This window comes from Phoca vitulina, unplaced genomic scaffold, assembly GCF_004348235.1.
Source record: "Phoca vitulina isolate PV1807 unplaced genomic scaffold, GSC_HSeal_1.0 scaffold48, whole genome shotgun sequence".
NCBI classification, from domain to species: Eukaryota; Metazoa; Chordata; class Mammalia; order Carnivora; family Phocidae; genus Phoca; species Phoca vitulina.
The window spans coordinates 8,758,902-8,783,635 of record NW_022589751.1 but is presented as its reverse complement, the minus strand read 5'-3'; the positions used below and the strand labels follow the sequence as shown (position 1 = coordinate 8,783,635).

General features: G+C 36.9%; 1 protein-coding gene across 1 annotated transcript in view; it reads right to left on the bottom strand.

Moving 5' to 3' along the window:
- CC2D2B (coiled-coil and C2 domain containing 2B) overlaps positions 1 to 24,734 on the bottom strand; it is a 92,484-nt gene that overhangs the window by 17,431 nt on the left and 50,319 nt on the right. Inside the window, exons 20-26 of the mRNA XM_032432241.1 lie at positions 23,445 to 23,537; positions 23,173 to 23,264; positions 21,721 to 21,891; positions 13,737 to 13,833; positions 12,830 to 12,939; positions 7,231 to 7,327; positions 687 to 785 (exon numbers count right to left, since the gene is read on the bottom strand). Coding sequence (XP_032288132.1) covers positions 687 to 785; positions 7,231 to 7,327; positions 12,830 to 12,939; positions 13,737 to 13,833; positions 21,721 to 21,891; positions 23,173 to 23,264; positions 23,445 to 23,537 — 759 coding nt within the window. The remainder of the gene's footprint in view (positions 1 to 686; positions 786 to 7,230; positions 7,328 to 12,829; positions 12,940 to 13,736; positions 13,834 to 21,720; positions 21,892 to 23,172; positions 23,265 to 23,444; positions 23,538 to 24,734) is intronic.

Genomic DNA, 24,734 nt, shown 5'->3' with positions numbered 1-24,734 from the left:
TAACTCAACAGGAGAGCCCTGTGGGGATATCACAGAGACAGGTGCTAATCATCAGTCTCACCATTATCAACAAACAATCCCGAGGAGCTGAAACTCCTGGAACCCATGGTCACAAAGCAACATCATTTATCATTAATCAAAGAACATTCGTGAATCTGGTCCTAAAAAACTATTATATGCAAATGTAAGTGTTGCTTTAAGACCTAAGGGTAGCTTTCCTATTCTTTTTTTTTTTTTTTTTTTTTTTTTTAAGATTTTACTTATTTATTTGACACAGAGAGAGAGAGAGAGAGAGCAGGAACACAAGCAGGGGGAGGGAGAGGGAGAAGCAGGCTTCCTGAGGAGCAGAGAGCTGGATGCGGGCTCTATCCCAGGACGCTGGGATCATGACCTGAGCCAAAGGCAGACGCTTAACGACTGAGCCACCAAGGTGCCCCTAGCTTTGCTATTCTTTATCAGTGAACACGCTAAAGATATAAGAAATAAATTTATGGGTGTCTCCTGTTCTAGAGACAGCTAAAACATTTAAATTCTGCAACATCCTAATGGCACTCAAATACAAGATTGTTTTAACTGACCTACCAATATGTCAATCACAGAATCTGATTCAAAGACAACAAACAGTACATTTCTATTAACCAGAGGTAAAAACTCAGAATAATTAGCAAATAATCACTTTCTATTACCTCAGATTGTTGCAGAAGAGCAGAGATAGGGAAGACAATGGATCCAAGCCAATTCTTTCTTATATGTGAATGACTACTGCAGCTCTTGAAATAGGGATCCTATTAATATGAATAATTTTTCTATTACTTACTGTATACCATGTGATGAGTAATTTCACAAACTTGCAAATAATTATAAAAAATCATTTTTTCTTTTTAAAAAGAAACCAGAGTAAGCAGAAAGAATATTTTTCTCTCTTTAAAAGATAATTGACTATTTTTTTAAAAGATTTTATTTATTTATTTGTCCAATAGAGAGAGAGAGAGAGCGTGTGCACAAGCAGGCAGAGCATCAGGCAGAGGGAGAAGCAGGCTCCCCGCCAAACAAGGAGCCAGATGCGAGACTCGATCCCAGGACCCTGGGATCATGACCTGAGCCGAAGGCAGACACTTAACTGACCGAGCCACCCAGGCATCCCAAGATAATTGATTATTTAAAGCAAAATAATGACCTATTGTGGAGTTTATGGCCTATGTATGGCTATTTACATTATTGTAGTAGATATGCTCTGTGCAGCAAACTTTGAAAATACACTAAAGAATAAAAAGAATTGGGGCACCTGGGTGGCTCAGTGGTTAAACATCTGCCTTCAGCTCAGGTCATGATCCCAGGGTCCTGGGATCGAGCCTCACATTGGGCTCTCCACTCAGCGGGAAGCCTGCTTCTCCCTCTCCCACTTCCCCTGCTTGTGTTCCCTCTCTCGCTGTCTCTCTGTCAAATAAATAAATAAAACCTTTTAAAAAAAATAAAGAATACAAAGAATAAAACTTACCTTAACTCAACCCTGAAGACATCACCACCATTAACAACATTTTAAGATATTAAATGGTAGTGAAAATATGTCGAAATGATGAGGACACCCTCAAAGAGAAGAGTAGCATCATGGATGCTGGGTCAGTGAGAAAAGTAGACTTAGAATAGAAGTTTGATGGTTGATATAACATGGTCAAAAAGAAGCAGGTTTGTTGACATGGCTAAGTAATTTAAGTGCATGACATGTCTATTGGAAACAGGTGACCCCCAAGGCTACCTCATTAAGCCCTTAAAACCATGTGATTCAGTTTTCTCTGATTTACCAAGCAGTCTTCTGAGCCCAGTTCAGTTTCTAAGAAAGGTTTCTCTGTGGAGAAGTGATTGCACTGATAGACCAATTCTGACTGCTTGGTATGTTATGTTTCTTATGCTAGCTGACAGATTGTTTATTTTCCCTAAGGTCCTGATCACCTGTATCATGGGAATTTCAGATTTGCAAGATTGGTTTGATTTCCTTTCTTTCCTATCCTCAATTTAGCCTTGGATAGAGCTGGCCTTACACTTCCAAGACCTTGTCATTAAAGAAGTAAACAACAGGCCATCCTGTTAAAGTAAACCATCCATCTGTGTACAAAGAGAAATTAATCATTTTGGCCTGTTTAGAATATTAGGATTGATTCTAGGCATGCTTAAGCCCCATAAGGTTGCAAACTGGGAAAAGGAAATTGTGATAGTCATGTCAACTTGACTGAGCTAAGGGATGCCCAGATACAGTAAAACACTTTCTCTGGGTATGTCTGTGAGGGTGTTACTGAAGAGATCAGCACTTGAATCAGTAGACTAAGTAAAAAATCAGCCCTCACCAATGTGGCAGAAATCATCCAATCCTTCTGAGGGCCTGAATAGAACAAAAAGGTGGAGGAAAGGCAAATTATTTCTTCTTGAGTTGGGACATCCAACTTCTCCTGCTCTCGGACTTCGGAGCTCCTGGTTCTCAAGGGCTCTTGGACTTACACCAGCAGTTTCCGTGTCCTCAGGCCTTTGTACTCAAACTGAATTATAGTGCTTGCTTTTCTGGTTCTCCAGCTTGCAAATGGCATATTGTGGCATATCTCAGCTTCTATAATCCCGTGAGCCAATTCCCACAATAAATCTCCTCATATATATATCATATATATAATTGATTCTGTTTCTCTGAATACTACTACAAAGATAATTAAAGGGGAAGAGGGGATATATACCATGTATGTGGGATTGGAAAGATCAATATTATAAAGATGTCAATTCTAATCGAATTGATCTATGTATTCAATCCATCCTAATAAAAGTCCTAGCAGGTTTTGTCTTGTTTTTGGAAATCAACAAGCTGATTCTAATATTTATATGGAAATACAAAGAGCTAAGAATAGGCAAAGCAATCTTGAGGAAGAAAAACAAAGCTGAAAAACTTAGGTTTCTAAATATTGAGATTTATAACAAAGGTTTAGTAATTAAGACAGTGTGGTATCCATGTAAGGATAGATAATAGACCAATAGAACATAATAGAGATAACAGACCAATAGATCATAATAGAGTCCAGAAATAAACCCACATTTATACAGTCAGCAGATTTACAAAGTGATTCTGTAGTGCAGTGGGGGAGGGGATGATCCTTTCCATAAGTGGTGCTGGGTCAACTGAATAGCCTTATGGCAAAAAAAGTAATCTTGAACCTCTAGCTCACAGACACATAAAAATCAATTCTGGTTGGACTTTAGATCTAAATGTGAAAGATAAAATGATTCAACTTTTAGAAGCATCCACAGGATAATATCTTCATGAACTTAAGTGGGCAGTATTTCTTAAATAGGACCCAAAAAAGCACCACCACTGCATTGCACTATATTAAATCATTTTCTGTTCATCGAAAGACACATTAAAAAAGTGAAAAAGACAAGCCAGTGTGGGAAAAATACTTATAAAATGTATATCTGACAAAGTACTCATATCCAGAGTATACACAGAGCTGTTAAAAATCAATGGGAAAAAATGGGCAAAATACCTGAACACATCTTTCACAAAAGAGGATATCAAAATGGCCAATAAACATAGAAAATGGTGCTCAATTTCATGAATTATCATTAAAATGCAACTTAAAACCATAAGGTGATATGATTACTTTCATTAGTACGTTTGAAATGAAAAAATCAGACAATGCTAGGTAACAACAAGGATGTGGATCAATCTCATAAACTGGTGGTGGAAATATGAATCGACATAACCATTTTGGAAACTGCCTGGCATTAAACTACTAAAGCTGAGCATATGCACAGTCCAAGAGCTAGCAATTTTACTCTTAAGTACATTTCCAACAGAAATGCATTAATTTCCCTAAGACATGTCCAATTACATTTATATCAGTTTTAAATGTAAGAGCTGACAACTAGAAAGAAGCAAATGATCCATCAGTCATAGAATGAATAAAAAAGTTGTATATTCCTATAATAATATACCATACAGCTATGAGAATCAATGAGTAACATTACAGATGACTCCCACAAAGTAGAGTAGAAATAAGCCACTCACAGATGGATGCATACTGTATGAGATTTCAACCATACAAAGTTCAAAAATAAGTAATACCTAATACATGTTAGAAGCTAGGATAGTGTCCATCGACAGATGAATGGATAAAGAAGATGTGGTATATATATACAATGGAATATTAATCAGCCATCAAAAAATAAAATCTTGCCATTTGCAACAATATGGATGGAACTAGAGGGTATTATGTTAAGTAAAATAAGTCAATCAGAGAAAGACAATTATCATACGATCTCACTGATGTGGAATTTAAGAAACAAGGCATAGGATCATAGGGGAAGAGAGACTCTTAATCTTAGGAAACAAACTGAGGGTTGCTGGAGGGGATGGGGGTGGGGGATGGGGTAACTGCGTGATGGACATTGGGGAAGGTATGTGTTGTAATGAGCACTGGGTATTATATAAGACTGATGAATCACAGACCTGTACCCCGAAACAAATAATACATCGTATGTTAATTAACTGAATTTAAATTTTTAAAAAAGAAGCTAGGATAGTTACTCATGGGGAGGAAGTAACTTGGAGAGAGCACAAAAGATGTTTCTAGGGTGATACTAGCAATATTTGGTTTCATGTTCTGAAGCAATGACATTTTTTCCTTTTTAGCCTTTTGTCTCTACTATTTATTTTCCCTTGGATAGAAAGCAAAATGTTTGCCAGAATAAGTTTGTCAATACAAATTTAATTAAGAAACCTGGAGTTGAGTCTCTTGCATCTGAATAATCTAAACTTATCTGAAGTGGTCTGTAAACTCTAGAAAAAGCATATAATTAAAATTAATCTTCAAAAATAAAATGTTTTAAAGAGTTATGTTTTTCAAAAATCATAGTACCAATTATTAAAAATTCACAAAGCACTTTGGCTACAAATGCAATAAAACTAGAATTTATTTTTTTAAGATTTTATTTATTTATTTGAGAGAAAGAGTGAGGGCACAAGCAGGCAGAGTAGCAGAGGGAGAGGGAGAAGCAGACTCCCCGCTGAGCAGGGAGCCCCCAACCCAGGGTTCAATTCCAGGACCCCAGGATCATAACCTGAGCTGAAGGCAGACACTTAACCCACCCAGGGCCCCTAAAACTAGAATTTAAAATCAAAACTTTACACTAGAGTCACTCAAACATTTGAAAATATAAAAACATAATATTAAATACCTTGTAGGTCAAGAAAGATAAATGTAATAAAAATACATAGAAAATAACACAAAATAAAAATAATCTAATATAAAAGATCTAGTCTAAGATATTTTAGAGATAAATTCATGGTCTCAAAATATTACCACTACTATGAGAGAGAGATTGATTCCAAATTCATCTCAGCCCAGCTCTTTCACCCCCAGTGCTAAAAATAGGCCACACCACGTCTGTGAGACTTCGAGTCCTCAGCTTCCTGCTAACGAAGGGGAGACCCACAGGAAGTAAGAACAGTTGATAGCAGGAAGAAAAAATACACAGGGAAAAGAGGAAAATCGAGGCATGGAAAGAAACTGTTTTCTAAAGAATAGTGATCGATGATAAACTAAAACCTTCTTTCAACTGGGTGGTCAACTTGGGGCTCATCCTAGGTCTGGTCTTTTATGAAAAAATGGAATGTTTGGGCCTATAGTTACCTTGTAACCCAGTGCATGAGATGAAGGCAAGAATATAGGCCAGGCCCTTTCCTTTGCTAAAGAGCATGCCAATGTTGTCACAGATGTTTGATACCTGAAGCATGTGGATTCCATTCACTAACAACATAAGCACTTAAAAGAATTGAACTATTAATCAATTACTATTCAATTCTGGTCAAACTGATCATTGAGATAATTCACTTCTGAGAGAGAAAGTCGGTTAGGCATTCTTTTGGGTTTCCCAAGTTCTACCCATTATTAGTTTAGATATTCAGAAACTACTCAGTTTAACTCCTAGCCATCACTGGGGCGCCTGGGTGGCTCAGTCCGTTAAGCACCTGCCTTCGGCTCAGGTCATGATCCCTGCTCAGTGGAGAGCCTGCTTTTCCCTCTCCCTCTGCTTCTCCCTCTTCCCTCTGCTGCTCTCTCCTCTTGTGCGCTCTCGCTCTCTGTCAAATAAATAAATAAAATCTTAAAAAAAAAGAACCATCACCAATTAGTCTTCAATATTTTTACCTTCAGCCTTTATGAAGAATTGATAGAAAACGTTTTAATAAGAATGTGTGTCTGGGATCCCCCCCTCTCTCTACCTCCCCCTGCTCATGCACATGTACATGTGTGTGCTCTCTCTCTCAAATAAATAAATAAATAAATAAATAAATAAATAAAATCTGATTGAATAGAACTGGGTTTTAATCCTACGAATAATTTGGTGTCTTCTGCAGAAGTGGTGTATCTTCTAGGATCAGACAGTGAGAAATATATAACCCATTTTCATTTTGTTTCATTTATCTTGGCTACCAGGGAGCTCACATTTAAATGTTATGTTTAATTGTAGAAACCTACTTGTCCCAAATTCTTGGTATATTTACCCCTCCTCCTCCTATATGTGGTTTATGATCTCTGTTATTTTTTAACTGACTTGTCACATGTCTGATTTTATTTCAAGTTACCCCAAATCCTTTTTAGAAAATGCTGGAAGTAGACATTGCATCTAAAAGCAAATTTACCCTAGCACATACCCTCCCCAATGTCTATCATCCAGCCACCCCTTCCCTCCCACCCCCCATCACTCTAGCAACCCTCAGTTTGTTTCCTGAGATTAAGAATTCCTCATTATGGTGAGCCCTGTGAATTGTGTAAGACTGTTGAATCACAGACCTGAACCTCTGAAACAAATAATACATTATATGTTAAAAAAAAGAAGATAGTAGGAAGGGGAAAATGAAGGGGGGGAAATCGGAGGGGGAGACGAACCATGAGAGACTATGGACTCTGAGAAACAAACTGAGGGTTCTAGACCAGAGGGGGATGGGGGGATGGGTTAGCCTGGTGATGGGTATTAAAGAGGGCACATATTGAATGGAGCACTGGGTGTTATACGCAAACAATGAATCATGGAACACTACACCAAAAACTAATGATGCAATGTATGGTGATTAACATAACATAATAAAAAAAACGAATAAAAAAATAAAAGCAAATTTACAAATATGTTACTAGATTTCATTCAGTTTGACTTTAGAATCAGTTCAACATTATTATAATTATTCTAATTTACCTCATGTTTTTCAATAATCATTTCATCAAAAATGTTGATATATATATTATCTTTCATTTTAGATAAGCTTGAGAAGCTATAGTCATGTCCTGGTGAGCTGTAAATAAGAAAAACATGTAAATGCTTAACTTATTTTATAAGAGTATTGTACATAAAGAACCATAAAATTACCTGTTCTTTTCTTTTATAAAGTATAAGCTAAGAAAAAGCTACATGTTTTGCAGATGAGTGTTATCTTTCACTAAAGCCGGTATGTGCTTTGTAAATTACCTTATATCTCTCTTAAAGTAATTTGCATGAAAAATAAGAATGTTTAAATTTCAAGCAGAAAGACTTTCACTACAGCCATCCATTGCAAAGAAATTATCCAAAGTATGGCGTATTAAGATTTTCCAAATACCTTAAACTCTGCTACTTTCTGCTAGTTCCCATATGTAGTTAAACTGCTCTTTTGCTCTCAGCTAAGAGATGACTGTTTAACCACAGAACTTATTCTCTTTCCCACATTTATTTTCTCCAACTAGAAATTGGGATAGTGGAATGCATTTTGCAAGCTGTCTGTTGATGGCTTACTTGATTGGATACGTTTTTGGAGGTAGCTGAAAGGATAGTGTAGTATACCACAAGCCTATTACTTGCTTCACTCTTAGCTCCAGCTTGTGCATGGAACCTTGAACCTTGATCAAACTTCTAACAGCTCAGAGAAGTTAAATAACTTGCTTAAGGTAATGCCACCAGCAAACAACAGAGCTGTATGTGAACTCAATTCTGGCTGACTCAAAAGGCCAGGCACTTTTCACTATACCAACTGCCACTGATATTACTTATTAAAGCTTGTTGCTAAGGAAGCAACTACTATTTCAAAGGATCTCCAAAAGTTTGTATAACTTTTGAGACCTATAGTCAGTGGCAACTGAAAAATGTTAGCTGAGATTACAGAACAATTTTAAGTTGAAGTTTCCTTATATTTTTAAGTCATAAGCTAAGCTCCCTACCCTGTTCTTCAAGAGTTCCCCTTTGTGTTGCAAAGGCTTAAGACAAGACAGAGGAGGCAATGAATACTTACAACACTATGCTGGCAGGAGAAATAACTGTCATCCTCCAGACATTTTTGAGTGTATCAACTTAGAATGTCTCTTAAATCTCTCAAGTCCTGCATCATCTTGCATTTTGTATTCTACTAAAACCTTATTCAAATTTCACCACAATTTCTCCTCCAAAGTAGAGCTCATGAGGCTAATTACTATACACTATTTATTTATTATTACTCTCTATCCCATTTGCATGTGGTTTTCATTCATTAAAATGTCATGTGGAGAAGGGAATAGAGCTCTTGAATCTCAGGGAACCAAAAGTGGTACTGAATGGTGTGCCTTAGCTGAACCCTCTGATCTTCTTGGTTGTACTCTAAATGTGTTCTTGGCGTATCTTGCTGCTATAACTGCGAGAATGCAAATACTCTACAGCCTCCTTCTCTTTAGTTCACTTATAAGTTTATTTATCTTATCAACTATTTTGTGTTCTCCTAAATCCATTTATTTAATACAGAGACACCATCAAAGAATAATGCAAATAGGAACCACATGATCTGCAGAACTTGAGGGAGCTGAACAAGATTGGCAGGAGAAGGGAGAAAGGACACCAGGACAAGAGAAAGGACTTTGATAATGGATGTGGTTGACAGTTCTTTATATTCTTTCACACCAGTGAGAGCTAAAGATATTTAGGAAGTGATAACTGGAAATGGCTAATTGAGTTTAGAGAACAATTTTAAGTTCTAGGTTTCAAATTTGTCTTGATCAACGTACTTTATTTCCAATAACAAAAACCTATTTATACAGCTATAGTATCAAATATAAATCTTGAGAAAGAAGAACAAAGCTGGAGGCATCCAATTTCCTGATTTCAAAATATATTACAAAGCTACAGTAATCAAAATAGGATGGTACTGGGATAAAGATAGACATGTAGACCAATGGTATAGAACAGAGAGCCCAGATAAATCCCTGCATCTACATCAGGACAACTGGCCTTTGACAAGGATGTCAAGCATATACAACGTGGAAGGAATAGTCTCTTCAACAAATGGTGTCGGTAAAACTATCAACATGCAAAAATATTCAAATCGACCCTTATTTTACACCATACACAAAAATCAATTCAAAATGGACTAAAGACTTAAAATGTAAGTAAGACCCGAAACTATATAGCTCCTAGAAGAAAACACAAGGGAAAAGCTTCACGGGATAGGTTGTGGCAATGATTTCATTTCACAGATATGACACCAAAGCATGGGCAACAAAAGCAAAAATAACAAGTAGAACTATATCAAACTCTAAATCTTCTGCACAGCAAACAATCAACAGAGTGAAAGGGAAGCCTATGGAATGAGAGCAAATTTTTGCAAACCATATATATTATAAAGGGCTAATCTCCAAAATATACGAGGAACTCATACAACATTCAATAGTAAAAAAGTTAACAACCCAATTTTTAAAATATGCTGAAACTTGAATAGACATTTTCCAAAGAAGATCTACAATGACTGACATGTATTTGAAAAAATGTTCTAGGCCCCTGGCTGGCTCATTCAGTAGAGCACGTGACTCTTGATCTTGGGGTTGTAAGTTTGAGCTCCACGTTGAGTGCAGAGATTACTTAATAAAATCTTTTTTAAAAATGCTCAATAATTGCTAACTAATAAAAAATGCTCACTAATTATCAGGGAAAGGCAAATCAAAACAACGGTGAGGTACCACCTCACACCTGTCAGAATGACTATTACCAAAAAAACAAAAGATGAAAAGTGTTAGTAAAGGTGTGGAAAACTGGAATCCTTGTACACTGTTGGCAGGAATGCAAAATAGTGCAGCTGCTATGGAAAACAGTATGGAGGTTCCTCAAAAAATTAAAAACAGATTTACCATCTGATCTGGCAATCCCATTTCTGGGAATCTACCCAAAAGAATTGAATCAGGATCTCAAAGAGATGTTACTAGTCCTATGTTCATTGGTAGCACTATTCACAATCGTCAAGATGGAACATCTTAAATGTCTGTTGACAGATGAATGGATAAAGATAATGTGGTATACACATACAATGAAATAAATTCTATTTACCCTTACAAAATAAGAAAATTCTGCAGTATGTGACAACACAGATGAACCTTGAGGACATTATGCCAAGTTAAATAAACCAATAAGCCAGTCACAGAAAGACAAATACTGCATAATTCCACTTACATGAGACATCTAAATTAGTCAAATTCATTAAATCAAAGAATGGAATATTAGTTGCCAGGGGCTGGAAAAAGGGAAACGGGGAGTTTCTCATCAACAGGCATAAAGTTTCAGTTAAGCAAGATGAATAAGCTCTAGAGGTCTGCTGTGTAACATTGTACCTATAGCCAACAATAATATACTGCACACTTTAAAATCTATTAATAGGGTAGATATCATGTTAAGTGTTCTTTCCAAGTTAACAAAAAATGAGTAGACCTGAGTAAAGCAAATTACCCTCTGTAGTACTGGCTCACGTGATTATGAGGCAGCCAAGTCCAAAACCTGCCAGGTAGACCAGCAGGCTGGAGGCCCAGGGAAGAGTTGCTGTTCAAGTCTTCCCGAGGGGAGGTAAGTCTTTTTTCCATTAAGCCTTCAACTGATTAGATGAGGCCTACCCATATTCTAAAGGGTAAGAGAGAGAGAAAGACAAGATACAAAGATACATACACAAAGATAGACACACACACACACACACCCTATTGATTCTGTTTCTCTGGAAAACCATGATTAATGCAATGACATTCTGGAAAAGGGAAAACCATGGAGACAATAAAAACATCAGTGGTTGCTAGGTCCCAGGGGAAGGATGAGGGATAAATAGATGAAGCAGAGACTATTTTTAGGTCAGTAAAACAATGCTGTATGATATAGTGGTGGGTACATGTCATTATACATTTGTCAAAACCCATAAAATGTATAACACGAGAGTGAACTCTGAAGTAATGGTTGATAATGATGCATCAACATTGGTTCATGGATTGTAACAAACATACCACACTGATGCTGAGGGAGGCTGTGTGTGTATTGTGAGAAAGATATAAGAACTCTCTGTACTTTCTACTCAATTTACTGTGAGACTAAAACTGTTCTAAAAAATAAAGTCTATCAATTTTTTTATTATTTTTTTAAAGATTTTATTTATTTATTTGACAGAGAGAGAATACAAGCAGCGGGAGCAGCAGGCAAAGGGAGAGGGAGAAGCAGGCTCCCTGCTGAGCAAGGAGCCTGATGCAGGACTTGATCCCAGGACCCTTGGATCATGACCCAAGCCAAAGTCAGACGCTTAGCCGACTGAGCCACCCAAGTGCCCCATCAGTTTTTTTAAACGAGAAAAAACTCAATCTCATTAGAAATCAGGGAAGGTAAATTAAACCACAATAAGAATATCATTTTAGATCTATCATATTAGAAAAAATAATTTTAAAAATACAAAATATTATTGAAGATATGGCACAATATATATTGTGTTGGGAGTGTATATTGGTACACTCACTAGAAAACAGTTTGGTATTATCTAGTAAAATTGAAGCTGAATTCAATTACAACCTAGCAATTCTACTCCTGGACATATATCCTAGAGCAGAGGTTCTCAAAGTATCCCCTGACTAAGTAGCATCAGTAACACCTGGGAACTTGTGAGAAATGGAATTATCAAGACCTACCCCAGACCTAGTGAATTAGAAACTATGAAGGTGGGCCCAGCAATGTTTTAAGAAGCCATATAAGTGATTCTAATGTACAAAAAAGTTTGAGAGCTACTGTCTTAAAAACAAACTCTTGCATGTGTGCTCCAGAAGAAAGTACAAGAATGTCCAGAGCAACGTTATTTGCAATAACAAAAGGTTAAAACAAGCCAAATGGACATCAACAGGAAAAAGTTACGGCATTTTAGTAAAATCTTGTATTAATTACGGCATTTTAGTCCAGTAGAAGAATACTATACAGAAGTGAAAATAAAAGAAGGAAAGAAAGGAGGAAGAGGGGAGAAAAGGTAGGAAAGTAGGAAAGAAAAAAAGGGAGGAAGGATGGGAGGGAAGAAAGTTATGAGTAGGAACACAGACGAATCTCTCAAAATAATTAAGAGTAAATAAACAAGATTGCAAAAGATGATTCAATTTATACAAAGTTGAAACATCCACAAGTGAATAATACATGGTTAGGGATAAATACTTATGATATAAAATCATAGAGGGAATGTTAAACACAAATTAGTGGTTGCTACCTCTAGGGGGAAAGAAAGGGAATATAATTAGGTACTGGCTTAGTGACAGCTAGGTATTGGCCTTTGAAAGTAATGGTAATATTCTATTTTTTAAGCTGGATGGTAGATACACAGGTATTCATATTATTACTTTTCCTCAGAACTTATATTTGCATATACATTATATATATCAATACCTATGTAAGAACTATTTCATAATTTAAAAGCTTAAAAAATAAAGCCTATCTCAATCGTTAATTTCAAGCAATGGCTCAAGAAAACAATTGTGTTATTGCTCTATTTTTAGAAGCTGAGGAAAAATAGATTCCAACTTACATAAAATCTACTTTAATTTCTTCATTCCAGCATGGATGAGATCCACTTGCTGTACTGGTTTGGTATACAGTGTGTTGAAAAGAAACTTCCACGAAAGGTTGTACAGTATCCTGAAACACATAACAAATACTGACTAGATTTTTGTGCTATTTCATATAGTTGATGAAAGGTAGAAGGCCAGGAAATTACTTGTTTACTGGCTGACAACTGGATGGCTTACTTTTTCTAGTTTTTCAAACAGCTATTATTCGTTCACTCATTTAATAAACATTTATTGGTCCTACTCAATATCAGATACTTTTCTAGGATCAAAAGATAAATGGAACTGACCCTTAAGGACTTTAAAGTCTACCAGGGGAAAATAAACAGGTAAACATATAATTGCAACGAAATGTAAAAAACAAAAGAAATATATTCAAGGTATAATAGTTACTCAGGAGAGCCAATGATTTTCTGGAGTAAGGACAAGGAGAGTTTCAGAGAGAAAACACTGATTGACCTTGAGCTTTTAAATATTAAGTAGTAAGTTTCATGTGGCCAATAATATGGAACTGTGTGGAGGCCATTCCAGACAAACGAAAGGGAAAGAGGCCTTCTAAAAGTAGAGGTTTGATATGATACTGTCTTGAGGGGGAGAGAGATGTGGCTGATTGGTAGGTAAGGGCCAGATCATCATAGATTTTTGTAAGCATCCTAAAAGAGCTTGTACCTTATTCTTATGCCCTGAGAACAGGGGAGCAGGGAATGAATTGGTTAGGATTACATCTTATAAAGAATACCTTCATTGTGTTATAGAAAATCAACTGGAAGCTTAAGACTCTAGAGATGGAGAGACCAATTAGGAGCCAGTTGTAATTCAGGGCAAACATAATCAAAATTGCACTTTATAGAAGTGTTAAATACTTACTTCATTTAAGATTTCATCTGAAGCTACTGATTCAATTGTTTCTTTATGTCTGAGGTAAGATATTGATGATTTCAAATTGGTAGGCAGATCCAAGGCTCTTCAGGAAAAACAATATAGAGATATACACTTCAGATAATTGTAACAGAGAGGAGGAATTAAGATGGCAGAGGAGTAGGGGGACCCTAAGTTTGTCTCATCCCTCGAATACAACTAGATAGTTATCAAATCATTCTGAGCACCTGAGAAATCAATTGGATGGCAAGTCTAAAAGTAGAAAAGCCACCACCTTTTGGAAGGTAGGAGGGGCGGAGCCTTGAATCTGGTGTGATAGAACTGAGGATATGGCGGTGGGGAGGGAGCCTGTTTTAGGAGGCCACTGCAAAGTATTATAAGCAGCAGAGTGCAAAATCAGAAGTTTTAGAAATCTGCTACAGTGGGGGCTGTGCCTGGCTTAAAGGTGCTCAGGTGGTGAAGTGGGACAGAATCCCAGGTGTGACACTGTGTTCTGAGGATCCCCCGTGACACAGGAAGAATGGGTGGCACCTAAGTGATGCACTGTTCCCAGACATAGGAGCATGGAAGCTGGCCAAGAACACCGAGTGTAGATGCTGGCTTTCTGCTCTGTCTTGCCATAAACTGAGAACTGTGGCATGGTCGTAGGACCACTTTGCTGGGAGGGGTCCAACAAAAGGCAGAAGCGTGGTGAGACACTCCCTGGGAGGAACATCGTGGGTCTGCCCCACGGGACTCCCTAAAATTTGGAGTTTTGAAACTCAGTCGCATGCCTGAGCTAAAAAACTTGGACACAGGCAGGGTGAACACAGAGTTCTGACGGAAACCACGGAGACAAGTGTGATTGATTTCTCTTTTGTGAGGGCTCACTGAAGAGTGGGGGGCCACGAATTTTCAGCTCCAGGGCTAGAGAGCGAGGGGCCACCATATTCATTCAACCCATCAGCGCTGAAAGCCCTCAGGGAGCAGAACAGCGCCACCTAGTGGAGTCCAGAGCCACTTACACCAAGCCCTGCCTCCCTGCACCCTAAGGCACATTTCCATTAGGGCAAGTCCACTTGAGAATCAGGGCTTCAGGCACTCCCCCAGAAGACCAGAAGAAACAACTCACTGGCACCAGGTTTACTGGTCATAGACGGCTGCAAAGTTTCAGCTCTAGGGGAAAATAGTATCTAGAACCTTTTGTACTTTTATTCTTTAATTTTTAATTATTTTTTCAGTTATCTTATTTTTTCAATTCTTTAATTCGTTAATTTTTATTTTTATATATACTTTATATTTTTTATTTTTTGTTTCCTTTCACTGTATTTTATTTCCTTCCTTCCTCCCTTCCTTCCTTCCTTCCTCCCTTATTTTAAGATCTTGTTTCTTTTAATAAGCAGACCAAAACACACACAGGATTTAGGTTTTGTTGTTGTTGAGGCTGTTGTTGTTTTTGTTGTTGTTTTTTTTCCTTTCTTCTTTTTTCTTCTGGACAAAATGACGAGATGGAGAAATTCACCCCAAAAGAAAGAACAGGAGGTAGTACTCATAGCCAAGGATTTAATAAATACGGATATAAGTAAGACATCTGAATTAGAATTTAAAACAATGATTATAAGAATACTAGCTGGGCTTGAAAAAAGCATAGAAGACACTAGATAATCCCTTACTGTAGAGACAAAAGAACTAAAATCTAGTCAGATTGAAATAAAAATCCTATAACCGAGATGCAGTCCCAAGTGGAAGCCATAAAAATGAGGATGAATGAAGCAGAAGAGAAAATCAGTGATATAGAAGATAAAATTATGGAAAATAATGAAGCTGAAAAGAAGGAAAGAAAACTATTAGATCACGACAACAAACTTAGGGAACTCAGTGATTCCATAAAGGGAATATCCAATTATAGGAGTCTCAGAAGAAGAAGAGCAGGAAAAAGGAGTAGAAGGTTTATTTGAACAAATTATAGCTGAGAACTTCCCTAATCTGGGGAAGACAACAAGCATTCAAGTCTAAGAGGCACAGAGAACTCCCCTCACAATTAACAAAAATAGGCCAACACCACGACATATTATAGTGAAACTTGCAAATTACAAAGATGAAGAGAAAATTCTGAAAGCAACTTGGGACGAGTTCCTTAACCTAAAAGCATAGACACATAAAGCTGGCAGCAGACCTGTCCACAGAGACCTGGCAGGCCAGAAAGGACTGGCATGATATAGCCAATGTGCTAAGTCGGGAAAATATGCAGCCAAGAATACTTTATCCAGCACGGCTGTCGTTCAGAATAGAAGGAGAGATAAAGAATTTCCAAGACAAACAAAAACTAAAGGAATTCATGAACACTAAACCAGCCCTGCAAGAAATATAAAAGGGGACCCTTAGAGCAGGAAAGAGAGACCAAAAGCAACAAAGACTAGAAAGGAACAGAGACAATCTACAGGAACAGCGACTTTCCAGGTAATACAATGGCTCTCAATTCATATCTTTCAATAATTACTCTGAATGTAAATGGACTAAATGCTCCCATGAAAAGACACAGAGTATCAGAATGGATAAAAAAACAAGATCCATCAATATCCTGCTTACAAGAGACTCATTTTAGATCCAAAGATACCTCAGGATTGAAAGTGAGGGGATGGAGAACGATTTATCATGCTAATGGACATGTAAAGAAAGCTGGAGTAACCATCCTTATATCAGACAAACTAGAGTTTAAAGCAAAGACTGTAATAAGAGATGAAAAAGGACACTATATCATAATAAAGGGGTCTATCCAACAAGAAGATCTAACAATTGTAAATATTTATGCCCCTAACTTGGGAGCAGCCAAATATATAAACCAATGAATAACAAACTTAAAGAAACTCATTGATAATAATACAATAATAGTAGGGAACTTTAACACCTCATTCACAGCAATGGACAGATCATCTAAGCAGAAAATCAACAAGGAAACAAGGGCTTTGAATGACACACTGGACCAGATGGACTTACCAGATATATTCAGAGCATTTCATCCTAAAGCACCAGAATACACATTCTTTTCAAGTACACATGGAACATTCTCCAGAATAGATCACATAGATCGGGACTCAGCTGGAACAAAAAGATTGAGATCATACCATGCATATTTTCAGACCAAATGCTATGAAGCTCGAAGTGAACCACGAGAAAAAATTTGGAAGGACCACAAATACATGGAGGTTAATGAACGTCCTGCTAAAGAATGAATGTGTCAACCAGGAAATCAAAGAAGAATTTAAAAAATTTATGGAAGCAAATGAAAACACAACAGTTCAAAACGTTTGGGATGTAGCAAAGATGGTTAAGAGGGAAGTATATAGCAATACAGGACTTCCTCAAGAAGTAAGAAACATCTCAAATATACAGTCTAACCTTATACCTAATGGAGCTGGAAAAAGAACAGAAAATGAAGCATAAATTCAGCAGGATAAGAGAAATAATAAACTTAAGAGCAGAAATCAACGATAGAGAAATTTAAAAAAAAAAACAGATCAATGAAACTAGGAATTGATTCTTTGAAAGAATTAACAAGATTGATAAACCCCTAGCCAGACTTATCAAAAAGAAAAGAGAAAACACCCAAATAAATAAAATCATGAATGAAAGAGAAGACATGGCAACCAACACCAAAGAAATATAAACAATTATAAGGGAATATTATGAGCAATTATATGCCAACAAATTAGGCAATCTGGAAGAAATGGATAAATTCCTAGAAACATATAAACTACCAAAACTGAAACAGGAAGAAATAGAAAACCTGAACAGACCCATAACTAGCAAAGAAATTGAATCAATAATCAAAAATCTCCCAACAAGAGTCCAGGGCTCAGTGGCTTCCAGGGGAATTCTACCAAACATTTAAAAAAGAATTAATACCTATTCTTCTGAAAAGATAGAAATAAAAGGAAAACTTCCAAACTCATTCTATGAAGCCAGCCTTACCTTGATCCCAAAACCAGACAAAGACCCCACTAAAAAGGAGAATTACAGACCAATATCCCTGATGAACATGGATGCAAAAATTCTCAACAAGATACCAGCTAATTGGATCCAACAGTACATTAAAAAGATTATTCACCACAACCAAGTGGGAATTATTCCTGGGCTGCAGGGGTGGTTCAACATCCACAAATCAATCAATGTGATACATCACATTAATAAAGGATAAGAACCATATGATCCTCTCAATAGAAAAATGCAGAAAAAGCATTTGACAAAATACAACATCCTTTCTTAAAAAAAACCCTCCACAATGTAGGAATAGAGGGAACAGACTTAAACATCACAAAGGCCATTTATTAAAGGCCCACAGCTAATATCATCCTCAACAGGGAAAAACTGAGAGCTTTTCCCCTAAGGTAAGGAACACGACAGGGATGTCCACCCTCACCACTGTTGTTCAACATAGTACTGGAAGTCCTAGCCTCAGCAATCAGACAGCAAAAAGAAATGAAAGGCTTCCAAATCAACAAAGAAGAAGTCAAATTTTCACTCTTCACAGATGACATATACTCAGAAAACCTGTAAGGCTCCACCAAAAAATTGTTAGAACTGATACAAGAATTCAGCAAAGTCACAGGATATAAAAAATTTTTTTAAAGATTTTTTATTTATTTATTTGACAGAGAGAGAGAGAGAAAGAGAGTGCACACACAGGCGGGAGCAGCAGGCAGAGGGAGAGAGAGAAGCAGGCTCCCCACTGAGCAGAGAGCCTGACATGGGGCTCGATCCCAGGACCCCGGGACCATGACCTGAGCCTAAGGCAGAAGCTTAACTGACTGAGCCACCCAGGCACCCCCGCAGGATATAAAGTTAACACACAGAAGTCTGTTGCATTTCTATACACTAACAATGAAGCAGTAGAAAGAGAAATCAAGGAATCGATCCCATTTAAATTGCACCAAAAACCATAAGATACCTAGGAATAAACCTAACCAAAGATGTAAAGGATCTGTTCTCTGAAAACTATAGAACACTTATGAAAGAAATTGAGGAAGACACAAATAAATGGAAAAACATTCCATGTTCATGAATTGGAAGAACAAATATTATTAAAATGTCTATGCTACCCAAAGCAATCTACACATTCAATGCGATCCCTATCAAAATACCATCAGCATTTTTCACAGAGCTGGAATAAACAATCCTAAAATTTGTATGGAACCAGAAAAGACCCCGAAATAGCCAAAGTAATGTTGAAAAAGAAAACCAAAGCTGTAGGCATCACAATTCCGGACTTCAAGCTCTATTACAAAGCTGTCATCATCAAGACAGTATGGTACTGGCACAAAAACAGACACATAGATCAATGGAACAGAAGAGAGAATCCAGAAATGGACCCACAACTCTATGGTCAACTAATCTTCGACAAAGCAGGAAAGAATATCCAATGGCAAAAAGACTGCTTCTTCAACAAATGGTTTCGGGAAAATTGGACAGCCACATGCAGAAGAGTGAAACTGGACCACTTTCTTACACCATATGCAAAAATAAATTAAAATGGATGAAAGACCTAAACGTGAGACAGGAATCCATCGAAATCCTAGAGAAGAACACAGGCAGCAACCTCTTTGACCTCAGCCACAGGAACTTCTTAGTAGACACGTCTCCAGAGGCAAGGGAAACAAAGGCAAAAATGAACTATTGGGACTTCATCAAAATAAAAAGCTTTTGCACAGTAAAGGAAACAATCAACAAAACTAAAACACAACCTAAAGAATGGGAGAAGATATTTGCAAATGACATATAAGATAAAGGGCTAGTATCCAAAATCTATAAAGAACTCACCAAACTCAACACCCAAAACACAAATAATCCAGTCAAGAATTGGGTGGAAGACATGAACAGACATTTCTCCAAAGAAGACATCCAAATGGCCAACAGACACATGAAAAAATGCTCAACATCACTCATCATCAGGGAAATACAAATCAAAACCACCATGAGATACCACCTCACACCAGTCAGAATGGTTGAAATTAACAAGTCAGGAAACAACAGATGTTGGCGGGGATGCAAAGAAAGGGGAACCTTCTCACACTGTTGGTGGGAATGCAAACTGGTACAGCCATTCTGGAAAACAGCATAGAGGTTCCTCAAAAACTTAAAAATAGAGCTACCCTACAATCCAGCAATTGCACTACTAGGTATTTATCCAAAGGATACAAAAATAATGATTTGAAGGGGCACCTGCCCCCCAATGTCTATAGCAGCAATGTCCACAACAGTCAAAATATGGAAAGAGCCGAGATGTCCATCGACAGATGAACAAAGTAGTATGTATGTATGTGTATATATATATATATATATAATATTACTTGGCCATCAAAAAGAATGAAATCCTGCCATTTGCAATGATGTGGATGAGACTAGAGGGTTTTATGCTAAGGGAAATAAGTCAGCCAGAGAAAGACAAATACCATATGATATCACTCATATGTGGAATTTAAGAAACAAAACAGATGAACATAGGGGAATGGAAGGAAAAAGAAAATGAGATAAAAACAGAGGGAGGCAAACCATAAGAGACTCTTAATTATAGGGAACAAAACTGAGAATTGCTAGAGGGGGGTGGGTGGGGGGATGGGGGTAACTGGGTGATGGGCATTAAGGAGGGCACTTGATGTAGTGAGCACTAAGTGTTATATGCAACTGATGAATCACTAAATTCTACCCCTGAAACTAATAATACACTATATGTTAACTAAATTGAATTTAAATAAAACAATTTTTAAATAAATTATTTTAACATTAGTTTTGGTGGGAATAGGCAGGGTTTTGCCTATGTTCATGGTGATAAATAATTCAGTTACCCTAGATCTTAGATAGTTTGCTTTGGATCTTCTTATCATAGGTGGCTAGAGCTAAACATTTAATAATCACCACTCTGGTAGAGTATCTTCTAAATGCTGAATCATGGATTGGATTCAGTCTGTGGTAAAGTTTTCAATAGTCCTCAGCAAAGTAGAAAAATAAGGCCAGTGATACTTTGAGATTATATTCTTTCTATTTTGGGTGTTACAATATTCTTTCTTTTACAAATTGATGATTATAGAAAATGGTGGTGATTTTATGATGTCCTTACTTCATAAAAGTTAGCTTTTGGAATGTGCATTTGTTTTGAGAACATCAATTCTATTAGATAAATAAAGTTGTTGTTTATAAAACATAGGAAAAACTTTCAAGAGGTTTTAACCATAGATTAGTACCTAGTAAGCAAAATATTTTTCATATGTAGAATTCACTGGATGTGGTAAACATAAGATAAGTAGAGCACATTATGTGCTAAACACAGGGGGGGATACTTAATATTCCTGAGATACCTGGGTTCTAAATACCAATAATATAGGATTCATACATGAGACTAAATACAGAGACACTCGATATTCAGGACACACTAAATATACATGAGCATTTATTATTCATGATGCCTTAATTTGGCCACTAAACAGTGATCTCCATTCTAGCCCCACATATCCTCTGCTCAAAAACATAAATAAAACTCATGGAGTGCCTGCAGAAGAGCTGAGTAAGATCTGATTTTTGCAGAGGTCAACTAAAATAACAAGTCTGAAACAGCCTACTCTCTCCTGTGTTCTACCTGCAGTCCTGAGAGGGGTCAGTGGCAGAGAACAATGCAGGTGGTGACAGCAGGGTCACAAGTGCTCACAATAGGGAACAAGGTCAAAAGGCATTTATATGATACGGCACCCCAAAATACACACGGTAAAGTTACTGTGGTCATCGCAAACTTCTGAAAATTCTTAATACATGGCAATGATGGTATGACTATCCAAATGAAGATTTCAACTTTCCTTCCATTTCTTTATACGGAGCATTAATAAAGTGCCAAGTTTCACACAGAGGACAGCATGGAAATTTACATTTAAGATAGAGCTTTTGCAAAAAAAAATTTTAAAAAAAGAGCTTTTGCAACTGTAAACATTGGTGCACACTGTCTTACCTATTAACTGTTGTGTTCCTGGTAGGAATGTTATAAGCCCGCAATATTCTGACAAGAATCTTAATATCTCCATCACAGACAGTGTGCGCTGCCACCTTTTTTCTTTCTTTCCTCTGAGGCTTTAACTTCCTTCGTCGTTCAACAAGCTTACAAATTGCATGTGTCAACTGGCTAAAGAGTAAGAAAGTGATCAGCTGCATATACCCAAGATAACTTTGTTTTAAAAGACATCAATTTTTATTTTTTATTTTATTTTACAATTTTATTTATTTATTTGACAGAGAGAGACACAGCGAGAGAGGGAACACAAGCAGGGGGAGTGGGAGAGGGAGAAGCAGGCTTCCTGCCGAGCAGGGAGCCCGATGCGGGACTTGATCCCAGGACCCTGGGATCATGACCTGAGCCAAAGGCAGACGCTTAACGACTGCGCCACCCAGGCGCCCCAAAGACATCAAATTTTAAAGTGAATTATTGTGAAAAAGGCCATTATTCGGAACCATATTCTCTCCATTGTGGAGGGGAGACAGAGTTGTCTTAAGCCCAAGGAAAGAACCTTTCTCTGAGCACAGAAGAGATTCTGTGCTCACTATCATGTTGTGAGAAGATGCGATTGCCCCATGCCCTTTGGGTACATGGTCCAAGAAGAGACAAGGGCATGGAGACGTCATTCCACAAAGACATGATGTTCTTTCAGAATATTATTCATTTTTCAGGAATCACTCTCTTGAAAGTGATTAGATACTCAACTTTTCTACAGGCTCTGAAACAGGAGTTAGTAACACAAGCTGTAATTCCACAAATCCATGGAATTACAGCTTTATGGTCACACTCATTTCCACCCCCTCAAAAAACGAAAATAAAATACAATAGATTTCAGCATCCAAGCCAATTAAAACCATATTGGTCACACTAGGAATCTGCAAGTGGCCCCAGGGAGGATTCCCAGAAACATGGCATCCCTACTCCTAGTCCTACCCCTAAGGTTCAGAGATAGAACAGTATGAGAATTGAGTTGAGCCAAAGGCTCCCCCACCTGCTGCCTGTGGGTTGTAGCACCCACGGATGGCTGAGGATTTTTGAAAGGGAGAGATTATAGGCTTAGTATGCGGTGCTGCCAGCAACTTTTCCAGGAGCGGCTCCAGGACAGGAAAATCTTAGGACAAAACTAATTTGGGACAAAGGTATTTCTTTTCTTTTTCTTTCCTGCCCTAAAAACTATCAATAAGGAGAGGGTTAAAAACCAGTACTATGCAACTGAAAACACCTATCATATAGATATGTCCAAAATGCAATTTTAAAATAACCAAATATATTTTAAGTCACTATATTTCACTTTATGCCTTGTAAAGGCATCCTCTGACATGTAACTTAATATTAAAACAGAGAACTTTGAGGGCATTAGCTTAAAGCTTTATATTTCATATTTAAAAAATAATAATTTTTACAATGTACCTTGCAGATACAATTTCTTCATAATCAGCCACAACATCTGATAAGTTAAATTTGCTAACTTTGACAATTCTTTTCATTATCAACCTTCTTATCTACAAAAAATATATTTAAAGAAAGAATAGTTAATATTTGAAGATTAAGTATTTACAATGCTATTGGTGCCACCATTTTTTTAGTCTTAATTTTTGCAAGCAATGAATGTAAAGGGAGATTAGGAGGATTTCACAAAAGTAAATGCAAACATACTGATAATACTATTTTGTTATTGTTACCTTTTTCAGAAAATTGGCAGAATTAATCCTTTGTGCAGTAATAGAATTGACATCTGAAATGGAGATATCCTTCTCTGTCTGACTTTCATATTCCTAAACAGAGAATTAAGTTAGTTTTACCTCTTCAATGTAACAGAGTTCAGAGTATGATGCACTGCAATAAGATATAAAATATTAAATATTCAGTTCATGTGTGGGAGACACTGGCAACACTGGCATAAGAGAAGAAAACATTTCTTTCAGATTCTCCTACTGAGCATTAGCTAAGAACAGCTTTTGTCCATATTTCATTTGTTTCTAGGATGAGGTCCATTCATCTTTTAAAATAGATAATGTTGGGGTGCCTGGGTGGCTCAGTCAGTTAAGTGTCTGCCTTCAGCTCAGGTCATGATCCCAGAGTCCTGGGATCAAGCCCCACATCGAGCTCCCTGCTCAGCGGGGAGTCCGCTTCTCCCTCTCCCTCTGCCCCTCCCTGCATCTTGTGCTCTCTCTCTCTCACACTCACTCTCTCTCTAATAAATAAATAAAATCTTTAAAAAAACATAGAAAAATTAAAACAGTATAACGTTGAGAAAAAATTATGATTGAGAAAATTATGAGAAAATGTGAAAATGACGGCAAAATATTCTTTATGCATGCATTTACCTGGCAATCACTGAAAAGAAAACATATGTGAAGTAGTATAGTATCAATAACTTTAATTTTTAACTTCTAACTTTATTTTTTTAAGTGTTTTTTAAGTAATCTCCACACCCAATGTGGGACTCGAATTCACAACCCCAAGATCAAAAGTTGCAGTCTCCACCAACTGAACCAGCCAGGTGCCCCTTAACTTCTAACTTTAAAAAGTTTATCAATAACGTTAATTTTACATCCAGCAGTTGGTATAAGATTATTTGTCAGGCTGCTTCATCTATATAATTCAGAATAAATCTGCATCTGTTAAATCTGCATTTGTGGGATACATCCCTAGTGCACATGGAAATTGTTTTACATTATGGATAACACTAATGACTACACAAAAATAATGAAGTAGATACTTTAGAACTTTTAGCCATGTTACAACAAACATTCTTTCATCCGAAAGTAATTTATTTGTTCTTCTGATTATCTGCAAGAAATCTTGAATTTAGTTCTGTTGGTAAGTAACAACTTTTACTTAAAGATATATTAATATTTCATATCACTTTACTCTTTATTAATTTATAGGAGCTACTTAAATATTATAATATCTAGATATTAATTTTTTGTTATATGTGTTGCAAATATATTGTCTTAATCTGTAGGGTT